The 20,235-nt window shown below is 38.6% G+C and overlaps 1 protein-coding gene across 1 annotated transcript in view; it reads right to left on the bottom strand.

The window, feature by feature from the left end:
* The window catches only part of LOC139730500 (unconventional myosin-XV-like), a 144,283-nt gene that overhangs the window by 12,170 nt on the left and 111,878 nt on the right, over positions 1-20,235 (bottom strand). The window contains exons 40-48 of the mRNA XM_071641340.1: positions 17,573-17,688; positions 15,701-15,786; positions 14,873-15,028; positions 12,848-12,942; positions 9,731-9,813; positions 6,319-6,547; positions 5,697-5,871; positions 1,667-1,827; positions 462-595 (exon numbers count right to left, since the gene is read on the bottom strand). Of these exons, the coding sequence (XP_071497441.1) occupies positions 462-595; positions 1,667-1,827; positions 5,697-5,871; positions 6,319-6,547; positions 9,731-9,813; positions 12,848-12,942; positions 14,873-15,028; positions 15,701-15,786; positions 17,573-17,688 (1,235 nt within the window). The remainder of the gene's footprint in view (positions 1-461; positions 596-1,666; positions 1,828-5,696; positions 5,872-6,318; positions 6,548-9,730; positions 9,814-12,847; positions 12,943-14,872; positions 15,029-15,700; positions 15,787-17,572; positions 17,689-20,235) is intronic.

Genomic DNA, 20,235 nt, shown 5'->3' with positions numbered 1-20,235 from the left:
AAACACCATCACAAGATTACTGGAATAGTCTCACACTTTGCATACATATGCCTTCTTTTTTACATTAATCTTATTGGTAGTAGCAAATATTTATAATAGAATAGAAAATAATATCTCACAAAAGAAATTATGTCTTCAAAAAATTTTTCCCCTTCCAGACTTGATATTTCATCAGAATAAAGATTATTATTCCTTGGAAAATGGCAACAAACTGAAAGCGACAATGTTGACATCTCCCCCCCCCCCCCCAAAAAAAAAAAAGAACCCCGCATTATCAGACCCAATGAGAATCTAATGTTTTGTGGCTGAAGTCCGTTGTTTTGTTTTGGTTGGTTTGTTTGTTTTTCTTTCTTTCTTTCTTTTTTGGAGGGGGGAGCATTAACATAGTTATATACGATCCAAGAAGGAGGGGGAGGGGATGGTGGAATTAATTGCCAGGGTTTGTCCTGACTGACACTTACTGGGTTGGGAGCTGAACCTGATCATTAGCTTTAATCTGGAGGGCTGCCAGGTGGATGATGGATGAAATCATGTCGTCCTGTAGCTGACCGTCTTCAAGAATGACCAGGTGGCCAGCGATGTAATCCTGACGGACCTAGAGATATCATAGAAATCGAGTTGGAGAGAATTATGAGATATCTTCGTGTGCCACATCTACATAGTAATGACTAATTTCAATCTATCCGACACTTTTCATTCCAGCACATAGCTTGTCATTGATAAGGTAATGTTTTGTAAACATTCAGCATTTCTATTGGATGTGGTTTGGGAGGTCATGTATTTGCTTTACTGCAAATTGTGAAACCCCCTGTTTGGGCAAGGATAATAAAAACAGAACCCATATTCTGATCCTGATTAGTTTGCCACATGTGAAAGCACTACATTTTGTGATCACTTCCTTGATTCAAAGAGACAAAACAGGAACTAAGAATACAAAGCAGGACCAGTGACTCACTCTACTTGTGACACACACCCATGTTTAAGCTTAATGTCATCATGTAACAACATAATCTCAAACTCCTGTAGGGCCTACTGCCTTGGATGTGTATGCTTCTAGTAATACACATGTTAATGTGTGCCAATTATTGTTGGTTATATATTGTGACTTTTTCTTGGGCGGCACGCATTCTATGTAAGGGGATGAAAAAGCAGCATCTGGCTGGCATCCATAATCTCTGAATTAACCATGAATAATATATACGAATGAAATTCATTTGGTACTTGGTATGGCATGACTGACATCAACAAGAACAACACGACAACAACAGAATCTTACCTGACTGCTTTGGTTCTTCAAAGCTCCTTGTTCAACAATCTTGTATTCATCAGACACTCACATGGTAATCTCTCTGAACCCACTCCTTCACACAAAGACACAAAATTTGCTCCTGCAACAATTGCTCCGGTCTTATTCTCTCGGGTTAGGTTTAGGGTCATGATAGGGTTTTAGGTTTAGTTTGATGTCAGAAATAGGATTAGGGTTAGGGTTGTGTCTGTGGGTAGAATTTATGTTTGGCTCAGCATGCAGATTTTTCATGGCAGCAAATGTTGCAGGAGAAAATGTCATGGAGCCCCATCAGACACATTCTCCTCTCTCAGGCAGTGTGCATATCCACTAGTGCAGCCACACTTAACATTACATAACATCTGCGCCCTTCAGACATACCTGGCTGTAGACGATGGACACAAGGTCCTCATTCTCCAGTCGCAGGGGGCGCATCCAGAGAATGCGCCGGAAGAGCAGCACAAAGCCGACGCCCATCTGTTCCATGTGGGTGGACACGTCCATGATGTAGTCATTCTGCTGGAGCATGGTCTCGTTGTGCTCTGGAAGGAAGCAATTGAAAGAATAGGACCACCTGTGTAAAACTTCTGTCTCAGCAGATGACATGTACACTGTACCACTAATGACAGTGTACTATGCATGTTGTGGGCTTGATGATGATGCTGTGAAAGTGGCTACATTGTACCTATAAACTTTGAATTCGAAGCATGCATTTCTGAGCTACTTTAGTATTCAAACTGGCATTATAAAACAGGAGAGTTCATCAGAATGTTCCAGGGAATATACATCTCAGGGTATAACACACTAGTTTGGGAAGGTTAAAGTCCTTTGCACCTAAAGACTGACATCTTTCAATACCTTTTCAAATCATTGCAATTTTCTCTGTATGCCCTCCCCTCCCGGTCTTTATCATCACACTGTAACAGCATTTTCTGTCCATTAAAGCTATTCATTCCACAGCCTGACCCTTTTCTCTGAAAAATCAATGATGCCAAAGTAGCTTGGTATCAAACTTATAATGCATCAGAAATGCGTAACTCTTGTGGGGAGAGTTTTGCAACTACAAACAACTTACAACTACTCTTGGGCTTCCAAGCTTGGATGTGATAGTTATCATTTGACTACGTATAATAAAACAAGGCAATTTCCAGACTGCACCTTGCCCACCAGGGAGACACCCAGGGTGAACATTTTCATGGGAATGGATGAATAGAGCAAACTTGAGAAAATCACGAAGAAGTGTGCAAAAGGCATGGTAGTTAAGTCTGTGGCTCAAAGCATTAAGCATACATAACTCTGCACATTTTCATAGCAATGGTAATCATTACCATATTCAGCAGAGAGTGTGAGAAACTTTTAGAAATCTAATTATGCATAAAAAAGATGATATTTCTGTCCCAAGTGCATAGTTACTTGTCAAAAGAGAGTCTTGCCAGTTAGCCTTTGTCCAAGACCCTCCTGCTGTAGTGACTGCAAGGAGTAGGCAGAGGGCCATTAATAGAGACTAGTAAAGCCTACAGTGAGAGCCCATACTAGGCCAGAGGGTCTTTTGAGATCTTTCAGAAGTCTTTAACCCTTTCTGCGCCAGGGACAGCGGACAATACTATGGGCTTTCTGTGCCAATCAGCACTCAAAACACACAGGGTTAACTTACACTTGAATTCCAGAATTCCTGAAATGCATATGAGTACCCATTTCTCACTGCCGGTCAAGGGCGAATTAAGCAGTTCCATTTGTCGAAGTAACTATCTAAATTAGTCAGTGGGATTAATTTCTGGGATATAGTCTCCCTAGTTATGATTTATAATCACAATCGTAGATCTCAAAAAGATTTTGTGCTGATGCACTCAGCTTTGGTTCTCTCACACTTTGTTTTCCAAACAGCGTGAGGACATTCTAAAAAGGCTTCGTGCCAGAGGACTTTAACGTGTGGCCTGTATTGACCTTTGACTTAAGCATGTGACCTTGGACAGCACCATAGCATGGAGATCCCAAAGTGGATCAAAAACTATCTGGTGTTACTGTGTGAAAATTATTTGTCTACCAGGATTCTTGTGGTTAAACTCTATCACATGACCAGACATGACCTTTGACACTGAGTTCACATCTCATGAAGACGCAATGTAAAGGTCATACGATGAAAGCTAAGCCTGTGCCATGCTCAAACACCCTCATGCTGGCCAATGAAACAAAAAATAAAAACAAAACAATCACACACACCACACATTATCTCTTTCATTGTTAAAGTAGGGTGTTAAGTGTAAAGTGTCATGGAATAAACTGCCTTGTGTCACGCTACAATGACTTCACATCTCCTAAAGACAAGCCCCAAGGGTTACATGATATAGATATAACCACTTCCAGTTACAAAAGATTCTTGATCATTTGTTAAGAAAAACCTCACATATTCTTCAAGTTCCATGTATGCACCAGTATTGCAATGTTCAAGTAAGCCATTAAGTGTAAAGTGTTACAGATTGTAGTGGTGATTGTCAAGTTGTAATGACCTCACATCTACCAAAGACGTCATAAATGTACTTTTATTCTCTTTTTCATCTGTATTTTCTTGGCCAGTTGGAACAAATTCCTGATCACTTGTGTACTAACTACTCACACATTCCTCAAATCATCTATTTCCATGTTCAAATGAGCTGTTCAGTGTAAAATGTTATGGCATAGATTGGTGGGTGTCAAGTTGTAATATCTTAACAGCAGTGGGCAGAGCACCGTGTCTAGCAATCCAGAGGTCTCAGGTTCAACCCCAGTTTTCTTTGCTCAATTTTCATCTATATTATATATCTTTCTGGTCAGTTTCCTTTTCTTTGTATTAATGAAGATTCAAAAAGCTGTATCACTTCAGTGACCCATTGCATATATCTCCCAAGTTGATATCTACCCTTCAGGTTTATGTCAGGTTTTCATAAGCTTCTGACTATTCAAGCATTGAGATTAAAGGGTTTCTGGCATGAACACCACATTAGGGCCTTCTATACCTCAGTTGACAGAGCAAAAATTTAGAAATCCGGAGGTGTCAGGTTCATATCCTGATGGAGCAAAACCCTTTGCTCAATTTTCATCTAAACTATACATCTTTCTGGTCAGTTTTATCTTTATTTGCATTGAAACGAATAACTTCACATCTTCTAAAGACATAGCAAATTGGTCATGTGACGTAGACATGTAGCACTTTTCCTGGCCAATTGGAATCAATTTCCAGATTGCTTCTACAGCAACTATTCTCATAATGTAACTGAATAAGAGTGGATTCAAGGGTAGCAGGGAACTGTTTAGTGTAATGTGCTACAGAATAAATTCAGGAGTTTCATATCAAAATAACTTTACATCTTTAGTAGATATGATGTAAGTGACAGATAATATCAACATTACACAAATTTATCTACTGTATGCTATAAATAAAAACACTTCCTGCAAATTCCTTATCACTTTGCAGCAAACACTCAACAGATTGGAAAGGCTGCGTTTGATAGTGTTAAACCAAAACATGACATACAAATCTATAGTCATATAGATAAGAATATTGTCATATTGCACTGCATGCTGAAACACAGATTATAGAGGGCTGTTTCACCAGATAGTTACACAAGTAGTGAAATACTGTAAGTAAGTGCTATTTTGTCTTGGTATCAGGCCTCACAGCTTAGATTTTTGCATGGAGGTGACTCACATCAAAACAATACCCTAAAAAGAAAGAAAAACGCAAAAATATAGAAAAACAATAACTTTACATTAAAAATGCAAGCATAATAATATTTCATACTGACTGTCATAATGACGCTCATTTTTGTCAAAATGAATTTTGTTACCATACTTATTTTAAGCCTTTTTTTCTGTACTTTGGAACAAAACACAGTGAACTTCACCTTGAATCACATCAAGCATTAATCAGCACATTGCTCAACCATTAAATCTGTACTTCAAAACGTAGTGATATATTGGTCTAAAAAAAAAAATAGGTCACACCATTTGTCATAACTTCTGAATTTTACATCGTACATGCATTAATGTTTATTTTCGTGCTCTACGAACCTCAATAGTGTTTGGGGAAAACGTCGAACCAGGGATGTCTTGGAATAAGAAATGAGAATACACCAGAAAAATATCAGAATTGCTGATGTGCGCTAACTTTATCCCAGATGTAGCATATGGCAGAAGCTCCATAACACACTGTACCATGCAGTAGTACTTGCAACTGTACAGTATCGTTTTGTTGCTGTTGTTGCAAAGGAATTTCTTCTTTTCTTTAAAAAAAAAACCAAAATAGCATAATGAAGATTGAGGTTGAAAAAAATCTCTAGAAGGATCAAACAAATGGGAAGGTCAATGGCCAGGCACTGGATTCTAATTAGCAATCTGTTAGCTGGTGAGTGTGCAAAGACGGCTCAATACGTACTGTTGCCTATGATGACAAATAGGCCAAACTCTTGTCTGTCGCCCTCGTTGGTGAGACCAAGGCTGCTGCAGAGGGCATCCAGTACGTCGGCTACCACTGTGCTGGCATTGACCTTTAACATGGTGCGCGCTCCACCGGGGAGAATGAACTGTTGTCGCTTGGTCACCCGTCCGTCCTGGGAAAAGCAGAATGAAATCACAGGAATTGTAAGACTCGAGTAAACTCTTTGAAATTTGCCTAAACCTTGCTCATATGGTTTTATTATATTGGAGACACTGAGTGAGATGTTAGCATTGTTCGTTAGGAATAAACCCAAATTTGGCAGATGTATTGTAAAAAAGACAGTTTTCCAGACATTGAGAGATTTATACAATCTCATCACTCATAAAGCCTACATGGTATCATACCTTTATTTCAAACGATGTTATGCATTTGTCACAAAGTTGTTGCTGTTTAACAGCCAAGATGAGTTTGATTTTTGCTGGTGTGTACGTTCAATGCCCTCACTTTAGAACTAATGAGTGATGCATGTCAAAAAGCACTGCAGCAGTTTGCCGAAATGGACAGGAGGAGCTACATTCAGGGGTTTCCTTTTTTCCCCCCGAGTCCCTTTAATACTCACCAGTAAGTTGGTGACCTCAGTCTCGATGGGCATGACTCGCCGGCCACCGTAGCGCAGCGCCTTGCGCATGTTCTGCGCGCACATGGCTGCCAGGCCGCTGTACACGTTGGGCCCATCCTGGGCAGCTGCCTCCGTGAGGTACTGGAAGAGGTAGGGCCGAAGGACTTTGGAGCAAGGCATGTAGGCTGTCAGAAGGAGCAGCAGTCGCCAGCCCTGCTGAGCACTTTGCCTGAAACACAAATGGGGGAGAACAATTATCAGATGAGGATGTCCCTTGAACAACATTTGCCCTTGATAGCATAGGCCTTGCATGGAAAACCCCAATACTTTCTACATGTATATGTGGATTGAACGAATACCACAATATCACTTGAACACATCAATTATACATTATTTGGTATGCATTAGGTATAAGCACTGTTAACTTTTATCATTATTATCAATGACAAAATTTAGGAAAGTCGGACAATCTGTGGAAAACAAGTTTTCAGAGTTTTTGTTGCCACCATTGCTGGACAAGAAGACTGCAATATTTCATGACATTGCACGTGGATGGCATATATTAAGAAAATAAAAGAAAATTCAACACATTTCCATATTTCTAGCATAATGTAAAAGTACTTGATTTACCTCTTTCAGAAAACAGGGGGAATAATATCACTAGTAACATGTCACTACCACAACGATGGAATGTGTACTTTTCACTAAAATGACATACAATGTATTTGCGGAATTCTCTTTAATACATTATTTTTATATCATTGTCCATGCATGATGTCACAAACTGACAACAATTCCCCCATTAACCCATTGAGGACAGACTTGTTCTGCTATAACACGCTTTTCCCATATACACCTGCCCAAGTAACCCTGTCTTCAATGGGTTAATCAACATACAAATCCCCGGAAACTTTCTTATTTGAAAAATAACAAAAAGAAAACCAAAAACAACCCATAAACCTTCAACCATCCGGAAGGGGGTTAAGAGGTCCTTCCAGAGAGGAAAAAAATCAGGGACGCTCATTTCCTGAATTACTTCCCTCACCTTTTTTTTTTTTTTAGCCAACTCATGGTAGATGTGGCATGTCCTTTCAGTGACCCTACAATGTACGCTACCCTACAATTGTATGTATCAGTGTGTAAAAAAACAAGAGACCCGCGGGTCTAGCGCTCACCTGAGTATCGCAAGTTCACCTTTCACGCAGTCACTAATCTAAATTATTCACAGCTCTACCAAAATTTGACCAGGCATTCTCAAGTAGAAGATGAAAATGTACAATAAGGGCCCAATTTTTTTAAGATTCCTTAATTTGGGGGGATTGGGGGCCCCCTGGGGCCCTCTGGGTGGGGCATGGTGCCCATTTTGATAAATTGAGATCCTGACCCCCTAGGGATGCTACCTGCCAAGTTTGACAAAAATCCATCATGAGGTTTTCAGGAAGAAGATGAAAATGTACAATTCAGGCCCCCATTTGGACCCTTCCAACCACCACCCCCCCCCCCCCCTACCCAAGAGGGGCACCCCTGGATCTCCTATGAACAAACTTGAAACTACAGTCATTAATGTACTCACTCATATATAACTTCTGATTCTAGAGAAGATTTATAAAGATTCCTTCATTTGGGGGATTTGGGACCCCTGGGGGCCCCCTGGGTGGGGCATGGTGCCCATTTTAACAAATTGAGATCCTAACCCCCTAGGGATGCTACCTGCCAAGTTTGGTGAAAATAGGTCATGGGGTTCTCAAGAAGAAGATAAAAATGTACAATTTAGGCCCCATTAGGACCCCTCCTCACCCCCTCCCTCCCCTGGGTCCCAAGGGGGGCACCCCTGATTCTGCCATGAACAAACTTGAAACTACAGTCATCAATGTACTAACTCATAGTATTAACTTAGCTCTATCACTTCTGGTTCTAGAGAAGAAGATTTTTGCGGATATTCCTTAATTTTGGGGGGTTTGGGCCCCCTGGGGGCCCCCTGGGTGGGGCATGGTGCCCATTTTCACAAATTGATTTCCTAACCCCCTAGGGATGCTACCTGCCAAGTTTGGTGAAAATGGGTCATGGGGTTCTCAAGAAGACGATGAAAATGTACAATTTAGGCCCCATTAGAACCCTTCCCCACCCCCCTCCCCTGGGTCCCAAGGGGGGCACCCCTGATTCTGCCATGAACAAACTTGAAACTACAGTCATCAATGTACTAACTCATAGTATTAACTTAGCTCTATCACTTCTGGTTCTAGAGAAGAAGATTTTTACAGATTCCTTAATTTTGGGGGGTTTGGGCCCCCCTGGGGGCCCCCTGGGTGGGGCATGGTGCCCATTTTAACAAATTGAGTTCCTAACCCCCTAGGGATGCTACCTGCCAAGTTTGATGAAAATCGGTCTAGGGGTTTTCAAGAAGAAGATGAAAATGTAAAAAGTTTACGCACGACGCACGACGGACGACGGACGACGGACGACGGACGACGCACGACGCACGACGCACGACGGACGCCGGACGAAGGGTGATCGCAATAGCTCACTTGAGCCTTTGGCTCAGGTGAGCTAAAAATATATATATATATATATATATATATAAAAATGCATCCTTTGTTTCAAATATTCATGCATCATTATTCCCCATTAAAGGGACTGTGCAGTACTGGTTGAAGTGGGGATTCATGTTTTGAACATTCCTAAGTGAGATAATGAGAAACCTCTAATGAAAAATATGAAAGAGCATGTAATTTTAAGAAAAATGCAACATTTATTTGATGAAAACTGGTTTTCAAATGGCTGAGATATCAAAAAAAGTGATAATAGAAGGCGACAGGCCACGCCTTTTATTAGGATTCTTTGTTTCACCTTGTTTTTGGATATCTCAGCCATTTCAAAACCAATTTCATCAAATAAACTTTTGATACCCCTTAGAATTGCATGCTCTTTGACAGACCAGAACTGTACAGACCCTTCCTTTAACACTAGCTTTTAGCTGGAAGAGGCTGCAGGTGATGAATTATTGACTATAAGTAAAGCGTTTTTTTTTTTCTGTGTACAAACAATAGAAAGAGTAGTGATATGACCGCATCATCATATCAGTAATTTATTGCCGTTTGTTTTCAACTAATAATATGACTGTGGTGCAAAAAAAAAAAAAAAAATTCCAACTGCAAATTCTAGAGTCATGTCTGATTTTGAGGAAAATTCTGTCACAAGCACGATTTATAGAAGAATTTCAGGAATTTGAATGATTTATCAAAGTCGATTTGAACATGGAACAGCATTGCACTTGAAAATGATGTACAGTCAATTGATCACTGATTTCACACTTTGTGTGTGTCCCATACCCGTATATGGCCCCTAGGGTCAAGCTACATGGCTAGTGAGTGGCAGGAATGATGAGTTGGTCATAGACGTGCTTTGTACTCACCTCTTAGGGCTCCTGTTGTCCGTGACCTGCTTGATGACCTGGCACAGGATTTCGTCCCGAAGCTCTGGGTACTTGTAGCCGGCCTGAGCAGAGTGGAGATTGGAAACACAGTGTAGATGCACACTAGTGAAACCTGAACTTTCCTACGCATTCAAACTGTGATCATATCCTCATCAAAAAACGACAACAAAGCAGGAGTAGTAACAGTGAGTAATCATGGTAAAAGATAACAAAGACTTTCTGTGGCATTTATCATCCTTTGTGACCTATCTTCCGTTGTCTTTGGTTGTCAGTCAAGATACTGTAAATGCGGAAATTGTAGTGCAAGTAATTTTTCGTGCTCTGCTGGGTAAGATGTTTCTGTGTGTTTTTGCCTGAATTAAAAAAAAAAAAAATCAACCTACAACATAGAGTTACATATAGCAACAAAACAAACTGCCCCCAAGGCCCCCAACATACCTTGGGGATAACTTTGCATTCTCTAATCAAAGACGATTTCTTCTAAGTCTCCGCAGAATTGATTTATAGGAGAAAATAATGACCAGGGTACTCTCACCAATAAGGACCACCCTGGATCTACCATGATTTTTTGTGTTTTTTACCCTTATATATTTTTAATATACAGACAGCTACACAAAATAGTGTATCATGTGGGTACATGAACAATTTATTTTCTTCAGTTCCAAAAAACATGGCACCTTTGCACACAAACAAAGAAACAAGAGTTTTTAGTTATGAGGGCCCCCATTGGGGCTTTTGGTGAAATTTGGGTGGAATTTGAACAAGTTCTTTATCATATCAACCTGCAACTAAGAATGATTCCTGACCAGCTTGGTCAAAATCTAATCATTTCTTTTGATAGAGTAGCTACATATGTAAATTGTATCCCTTTGGCCTTACAAATTTCTTACACCTACCCCTCCCCCCTTCTCCCTTCAGTGCTCAATAAGGCCATCTCTGCTACAGTCGTGAGCAACTTGTAGTGTTCTTCACCTTGCTCTTCTGCTTTCTAAATGCAATAAACTACAGGCTCTGGAGGGGGGAAAAAATCTTAAATTTATTGACATTGGGCTATTTGAGCCCATATTCACAGTGCCATCTTAACTATAAGAACAACTGTGTATGCCCTACCCCTCAGAATCATCCATCATATGTTCAGTTCAAACCTGATGATGAATTTGACAGAAAGAGATGGAAACTTATAATGTTTACAGACCACAAGAATGACTCGGGGAAATGACAATTTGGTTTACACACTATTCTTTAGAGTCTCTGCCCACTATAATAGTACCGTGTATTTGTCTTTTGGGGAAATGATCGGTATACTTGTACATGTAAAGATTGTGAAAAAAAAAACAAACAAGGAAAAGTAGAAATTACGCGGTGCGTAATATATGTCCCCGCCGGAAGTAGCATTTTGTAACAAAATGTGCAATATAGGTAAAAAACCAAGGTCAAAGGTCAAAGAAGTCAAAGGTCAAAATTCTGTGTAGAAGTGTTGAAGCCCTCACCTAGTGCCATCACATAAAGCAAACGGAATCGAAATCGGGTTAGAAATGGCGAAGGAGTAGCATTTTGTAGCAAAATGTACAATACAGGTCAAAAAATCAAGGTCAAAGGTCAAAGAAGTCAAAGGTCAAAATTCTGTGTAGAAGTGTTGAAGCCCTCACTTAATGCCATCACATAAAGCAAATGGAATCGAAATTGGGTTAGAAATGGCGAAAGAGTAGCATTTTGTAGCAAAATGTACAATATAGGTCAAAAAATCAAGGTCAAAGGTAAAATAAGTCAAAGGTCAAAATTCTGTGTAGAAGTTTTGAAGCCCTCACCTAGTGCCATCACATAAAGCAAACGGAATCGAAATCGGGTTAGAAATGGCGAAGGAGTAGCATTTTGTAGCAAAATGTACAATATAGGTCAAAGGTCAAGGTCAAAGGTCACGAATGAAATTCTGTGTACAAGTTTCAAAGCTCCCATGTAGTGCTATCATATAAAGCAAACAGAATCAAAATTGGCTCATAAATGACAGAGAAGTAGCAAATTGAAGATTTTGATCACACACGGACGCACACACGGACGGACACACGGACACACGGACGTACAGTTTGTACAACCTTACGGTGATATACTTGTGTGTCTACCCCTTTGTTCTCCCTTTTGTTAAACTAGACACACAAGCAAAAATTTTAGCCACACAAGCCTGACGGAATAAAGGCCATCTATTGTGCACTATTGTTCTCTTAGCCACACAAGCATACTCTCGTTAGCACGGACGGACGGACGGACACACGGACACACACACGTACGGAGCCCGTTTCATAGTCCCCTGCTCAAACTCGTTCGCCGGGGACAAAAAAAAATATATATATATATATGAGAAGGCTAAACCAGACCAATCGAAGATAAATCTACTCAAGATGGAGCCACTACACCACCATGAAACAGCATAAATGGATTTGACTGACCAGCACTAACAGTAGAGGGCGCTAGTCCCAATACTCCACAGGCATACCTTGGATGAAAGAGACAACTTTCTCGCGAAGTTGGACAAACTTTTCTTGTCAATGAGTCCCTGCTCACTAGAGATCACCTTTTTGCTCAAGTGGGGAAAATGGTATGTTGATATTTAAGCTTATAAGATAAGAATACTACCTGCCCAATTTCAGATATGGACTTAAAGACTAAACAGGCAAAAGTTTAAGTTGTTTTCATAGCAACAGGTGCCCAGATCAAAGTTTAGCTGAACACACAGTGCCCACAAGAGGGCGCTCATCAGAATTATGAAGCAACAGCATTGACACTCTGTACAGAAGCACATTTTCTCTACACCTTGTGAGAGTAAATTAGAGGAAAATTCATGACAAGCAAAAACATTGCAAGAATTATCAGCAGCAACAAAGATACTGTAATTATAATCAGCAAATAAAAATTAAACATTTTAAAACAAAATGATTAGCTCATTCATAAATCCACCTCATTCTCTCCCTAGAAAATTTCTTGACAAGAGATTTCTACACATACCCTTCTGTGATGAGAAAAACAGAAACAAACAAAGTGGATACAAATCAGGCAGTCCAAATCCCTTTTATGGGGATATCCTTAACTGATTTTAAATACCTTGATAATGAGGATGACACATTCGTATATCGCCCTCTCTTGGCCAGCACCTCCGCGTGTTCTGAGAGGGTAGTCTCCCATTATTTGCATCAGTGCTATACGTTTGGGTGAGTGACAGAGAAAAAGAAAAAACACATGAGCATGAAATTCACAACTCAGAGTCTACTGTAAAGCAATGCTTTGGGGGAAAAGAGAAATAGCATGTTACATTGATCATAGCAGCATTTGTACTGTTCATAGAATGCATTCAACAATTTTTCTTTTCCCCTCTATGAAAAACCTGGCCACAAACAAAACATAAACTTTGTGTTTGAACATAAAAATCTGCCATTGTCTTGGCCCTGGACAAAACCGTTTAACAAGTACTATATACAGTCTGTATGAGCAAATGTCAGAATATTTTATAAGGTTGATCAGTCAAAATGAAAAGTGAATTAATAACAAATGTAATTATGGATATTCAACAAGAACAAGTTGTTAATCTCAAACTCACATGAAATATTGATTTTATTATCTTTCAGCATACAAATAAACAAACAAAAAAGCCTGGACATTACTACTGGTTTCATAGGTAAATAAATGGCCTGAGGTACAAAGTGTATTTGATCTCAGCATAAAGAGTAAGTTTTCTTTGTGTACGAAACTGAGACTAAGATGTGCTGAAGAGCATAATATGAGTTTGTATATTATTATCGTCAACGATTAACTTTGCATTTTTTCATTTATATAGAATATTGATATTGTGCTGATGTTATGATGTAAAAAGGAATGTCCTTGATTTATTATTTTGTGTTTGTTGAACTGTTATATTTTGTCATTCTGTTGCAGGGCCCCCTAGGATAACAGTGTTTAAACCACTGATGGGGCTACCCTGGGTAAAGAAAACTGAATAAATAAATAAAAAATAAATGGGATTTATTTTACTGTTATGCATCTATAAGTTATAATCCACCTTTTCCATTATTCTTTCAAACGTTATTCATCCTCACGCCCTACCTATCAAAAACAGATGAACAAATCTTGTATTGGTGCAGGCTGAGGGCATGAACAACAAGGTTCGGCACAAGGTCTTAACTCTTTATGCGCCATGGCGTAAACCCCTTGTGTGTCACATTATCCTGAGACAGCAGTGAAGTCATGCTTTGAGAAAGCTTGTTTTTTAATCCATGCAACTTTCATGGACTTTTGTTACCCTCGACATATATTGAGCAAAGTGGCAGAGAAAATGCCAAGCTTTGTTTTGATGTAAATTATATGACAAACCTATGGTTATTTCTCTCAAATGACCAGTAGCTACATTATTGCAGAGGGATTACTTTAGCACACAAAACAGTGATAGAACATTAAAATTTACTGTAAAACATGATATATTCGCGGCATGAATTTTTTGCGAAGTGCCACTGGCGTTCAATGCATATAGTGTAAACAAGGACTTTCGCATGCATTCTAATTTCGCGAATCTTGGCGCTCGCGAAATTCGCGAAATTAAAGTGCACGCCAAAAATTCCTCGTTTTACAGTACTGTAAAAGTGGAAATTTTTCAGTGTCGAAATTTTCGCGCATTTCGCGCAACCAGAAACTAGCACGAAAATAAAAGCACGCGAATGTTTTTGCTTGCCATATGTTCCAGTAGTTGACGTCTTGATTCCGCAGAATTAAAAACATGCGAAACTCTTCTACCCCGCTGAGCGCGAAACATTAGTCGCGCGAAAATATCCACTTTTACAGTACTTACAAATCCAGTAGGGAACATAGCTTGATCTTCAATCACCACAGAGAATGCAAGCTACACGTGTACATGTGACAGGAATGGAACAGCTAGAAACGCTTTCAATGTACGATGGCATTTAATGGTGGCATACAGTGGCGATTTATCAATCGTTTTGAGCGAGTTTGTGCATTTGAGCAGAATAAGCGAACTTGGTATGCCATCAACTGAATCAGGCATGCAAACATGGCACATAAAAAGTTAACGGTGACACACAGTAAATGGATGGATGGATAGCACATGGACCATGAACTCACCAAGGAAGCACTCGAGGGCCGTCTTGTTGAGTTCGGGAACCGTGATCTCGATGAGGGATGCCTGGATGGGACTGTTGGTGAAGGAAACGGCCATGATGTATTGCTGCATTGACTGCTGCATTGAAGGCGGCTCTCCCTCCTCCATCTTCTTCTTCTCTGTTGGTGGACAAGAAAGCAGAAATATTCCAGGGCCCCATTTCATAATAATGCCTCTGGCACCCTTCGGGCGGAGGCATAAAAACTTGCTACAGTTTAAAATATAGATTAGCAGTTGCGATCTTACAAATTTCACTTGCACAGAGGGAGACAAATTGAAGAAAACTCATACTCCACATCTTCACCCCTCTGCTTAATAATCTCTTACTTTCATTTTATATATCTTGTCTACCCAGGACTACTTAACATAATGTAGGAATTTCAGAGCTTGGGTATTTGTTCCAAGTTCATCATGTCACTGCCGGCAATCAGGGAGAGCCTTGTGCGGCCTTGAGATGGCAAAACAATGTATCTACAAAAATGTACATCCAACCTCACTTCCAGTATAAATCGAGCTTGAAGTTTCGTAAACCTACAGCTCTTTTTTTTTGTTTTCATTCAACACGTCATATCTTACCCTAGGAATATTAACAACTGTGCTTGTCTGAATTTTTCCTTCATATAAAAGCAAGCTTTAACATGGGAGTGGTATTGCACTTTCAAACAGCAATGTCGACAAATAGGAATACATTTCCTGCAAAAGAAATAATTCTTGGGTCACATGCTGTTGACACATGGTAGCTAGGGAACTACAAGTCACCCTGGCATGGATGTTCAGTAATCTGCTCTCACCTTTTCTGAGAAGCGACCTCTTCAGCGACCCCATGAACTTGAGAGAACCGCGGATCGACCCGTCACTCTTCCTCTGCATGATGAACCTTACCACAAAATATGAGATACATGGCCGTCACTGAATCTGATATGATTTTAATCAATTTGATATGATGATAACTATCCTTCAAGGAAATTTACTTTCAGGGGATTGCAGAATCACATCACCATCGATTCACTTACAACACGGCAATGCAACAAGTGACGATTATTTAATATATGACATCACAAAAATGCTAGCTTGATTTGACATCTCTACATCTCCACCCTGGTGTCAGTGAAAGTGTTATATGAATTTTATCATATAGGCATGTGCTGAGTCCCACAGCAGTTAATTACTTTCCTATAAACACCATCAGAAATCCAATAGAAACCCATAAACTTCAAACCAACAGGATGTCTATTAAGTCTTAATGGTCCTAGTGGCTTCTGTTGGTTTTACAGGTTTCTATTAGCTTCCTATTGGAATCATTAAATGCTAGCCCATAGATGCAGTCAATAATATCTGATACAGTGCATCAAGAGTACACCTTTGTTCATTGGAGTAATATGCAGAAGATATGCCCACACCCATTTCATTCATTCATTCATTCATTTATTTCTTTATTGGTCTATGTCAGACATAGAAATTTGGCTTCCACTGGCATTACATTGCAACAAAATGAGTTTACATCACAATTACATAATTACGTCTATGATAAGCACAATGAAAACAAACAACACCCTACAAATCTATTACACAATACATATACAATATATCAATTCTTTATAACCCTTTATAAGTCAAACTACTTCAACCCTTCTCAGCCCCCAATTTTAAATTTACAAAATAACATAATACTACAAACAAAACTTATATCAGAAAATTCAAAATAGCACACACACCCAAATAACTAACATGAGTCTCAGTTAGCATAACAACCAGTAATATCAAACATATACCATAACTAAATAATTCTCCCATTTCATGGGAGAATTTAAAGATCAAATACACTGTACCCAATATAAACTGTTTTTTACAACCAGTCACTGTCACAGATTGATGGCACATTGTGGAATACTTAATGTACAAACAGGGAGTCCAAACCATGTAAAAAAAGAGTAAATGAATAAAATTAAAATAAAAATCAACTCAGAGCAATGAGTTAAACTCATGATTTGGGTCAATGGCAAATATACTCCCCCAAACAAACTAACAAACTAACAAACAAACACCCTATGACACATTTTCACTTTGCACGCCTTTACCGGGATGATGTTACACCCATCCTAACTTGTTAAGGACGAACTGATTTTGCGATAACTCACATTCTCCATAGACACCTGCCAGAGTATACTCAGGACTAGTCTTCAACAGGTTAAAACACACCATTCTGGCTCTTGACAACTACAACTGGACTAAACTGTGTGAGATTTTTAAACACTTGCATGGATTTATCCTTACTTTTAACAGACAAACTTGTCACCAGAAAGACATACATATGTACAGGTCTACATTATGGAAAGAGAGTTAGAATTACAGTAAATCATTGAGACTATAGATTAGTAGACAAATAGATAGACAAAAAACATATAAAAATGGATAAATAGATATGCAGATGGGCAGATAGATGAATGAATAAATGTACAATTTGTAAATAAATCAATTCATTCAACTGATAGAGAGACAGATTGTGAGAGAAAAATCTCACCATTTTGCAACTTTCTTGATTCTATTTGCTAGCTTTATGTTTCTGCTTGTAGTTTATTAAATCATCTATTAAACTGCACTGACACTGTGGCATGAAAAGCTTACAAAGAAGAAGAACAACAACAAAACAGTCCTGGACCTACTTATCAGAGCTCTCCCGGAAGTACTTGCTAGCAAACTCAGGCATGGAGAACCGCTTCTGGTCCTCATTTGGTACAGCCGTGGCAGGTGGCTGTTCCACACGGGGCTGCAGGCCCTGCTGTGTTTGTGAGAGAATAGATACAAGGAAATTATTGAAAAAACAAAAAACAAACAAACAACCAAAAACAAAAATAAACAAGGTGAGCAGGTGGGGCCTCAAAGTCCATTACCACTGATTATCGGATACCTGGCCTGTAAGCGCAGATGCAGGTTTGCCATAATCAGTTGACAGCAGGGAAAATTTACCTGAATCCTGTCTCAAACATACAACAACAACAAGGAAATAAAATATAAGATACAGTGTATTCCAATAAACTTATCCTAAAAGCTACCCTTATTAGTCTTGTCAACTTATCACAATGTAATGGCTCAAAAACATAGGGGGAAAATCCTTTATGAATCAGAAATGGCATTAAAATGGAAGGGAAATATCACTTTTGTTTGAATAAAAACAAATCATATTTTGCTGGTTACCGCAATAAAAAAAAAGAATTGTGTATGAAGCAAATAAGACATCAACCTTCCATCAAAAACAAATTATATGAAGTGGGAGATACTAAAATACTGCAACTTAATGGGAAAACCAATTAAAAAAATACATCAATGTATCCAGCATATCTTGATGTTGATTTGCATTTTGCAAATGAGTGTCCAACACATACACAAACACACACACACACACACACACACACAGACACATACACATACACAAATAATAATGATGTTTATCCCTAATCAGACATCAAAAACAAATGAACATTGGGGTTTAGTCTATCAGTAAAAATGAATAAATAAATGAATAGATAAATAAATAATAAATAAATAAATGAATGGAAAAAATAACTTAATAAATAGTTAAATAAATGGAAAAAAAATAACTTAACAAATAAACAGATAAATGAAGATAAATAAACGGAAAAAAAAGTTAATTAATAAATAAAGAAATGAAAATAAGTAAATAAATAAAAATAGACAAAGATATAAGAAACCTCTGGAAAGTAAATAGTGATTCATATATGTCGACATGGATAAGAAAAATAAAACACTGCATATCAGATTCAGCCAAAGTTTCATAATGTATGCTAAACTCTTGTATTGAATGTTCCTGTATGACGCCCTGTAGTGATGATCTTGCCGTGCATTGAGATTTGTCATGATCTCATCATGTGTGGGGTGCCATTGAGTACCGTGCAATTTTGCATGTGAAGGAACACAGCTTTACAATGTAGCCAAAATGATACAGCTGTACCAACCAACGGAATGGATTATGTACTGGAATGTGTTTATTCTGCACTCTTGTATTCATCAAAATCCAGGTAGGTACCCCAGTTTGTGTATCAATTCTATGAATGATGATTTTCTACTTGATTGCAATCAAAATATTGTTGTTATTGATGGGTAAAAAATTCCCACCAGGCAGAGTGTCTACACATCTTTGACTGTCTGTATACATTCATGTATACATGTCATACAGTGTACAATGTACAATGTACATGTACGTTATGTCAGGTGTGTGAAAATTGGCAGTAGTTTTCCACATGCAGTCCTGAACTGCCAGAAATAATGACTGCAACAGTGTATGACAATATTGATTGCAAAAATATTACATATACTTGTATGTGTGATGCAAATTATGCATTTACAGCTCAGGAACTTCTGCCTCTTTGCAGATTTAAGAACCCAGCCTGAAAGAAGTTACATCACTATGTTACTTGTAATGTTGGAGGTTCAAGACATTTGAACATGCATTGCTCGGGGTATGAGGTGCTGCATGAGACTGCCTAGGTAGGGATATTGGTGATAGGGATAGATATGTGTGTCATGCAAATGTGTGAAGACTAGAGAAATGAATAATAGGTGAAGTCTCTCATGTTTGAATGAATGCACAGAATTATCTCATTACTTTGTGAAGACAAGAAATTATCCCCAAATTGATTCTGTAAGTGCCTGTTGTTTATATTTGATCTTGGGAATCTCTTCCACTTTGCAAAATGTTAACAAACTTTGCCTATATGAAAAGACATCAATTACCCTGCCCTATGGTGTCAATTTCTAACATTTATTTTGTTGTGTAGCGTCAAGATCATTTTAATCCAAGTAAAAGAAGGAAAAGCACTTAAAAATCCAACACATTGGGTAACAGATACATACATATACATATGTATCTGATTGAAAGGGACACTCCACTCTGGGTTCAAGTCGATTTTCAACAAGATGAGTAAAGGCATGATGGAGCATTAAAACTTTCTTAGATTCGGATAAAAATAACAAAGTTACAGAATTTTTGACAGTATGCAAAAAATATAAAACTTTATGCCATTTTGAATCCAATATCTTTTCATAAAGCAGTGATGTCACTTGATTGATGCCAATTATGCAAATTAAATAAAAGTAATGATGCAACTGGTTCAATACTCTCCCAGTCATATGCATCTCATAGGAAAAACGAAATCATTTTTCTCTGTCAATTCATGGACTACAAAACTAAAAGCCCCCTTCACAAAGTTGTCAATGCTAAATTGTCATGTTTCTGTATCACTTTGGAGTGCAGTATACAATTCCTCTTCTTAAATTCTCATCACATATGGGAATTTCACTGAAGATT

The sequence above is a fragment of the Diadema antillarum genome, unplaced genomic scaffold (genome assembly GCF_040938485.1).
Source record: "Diadema antillarum isolate AM-2024a unplaced genomic scaffold, OU_Dant_1.0 seq00000318_RagTag, whole genome shotgun sequence".
In the NCBI taxonomy this organism is placed as follows: Eukaryota; Metazoa; Echinodermata; class Echinoidea; order Diadematoida; family Diadematidae; genus Diadema; species Diadema antillarum.
This window is presented reverse-complemented; position numbering and strand designations above follow the sequence as displayed.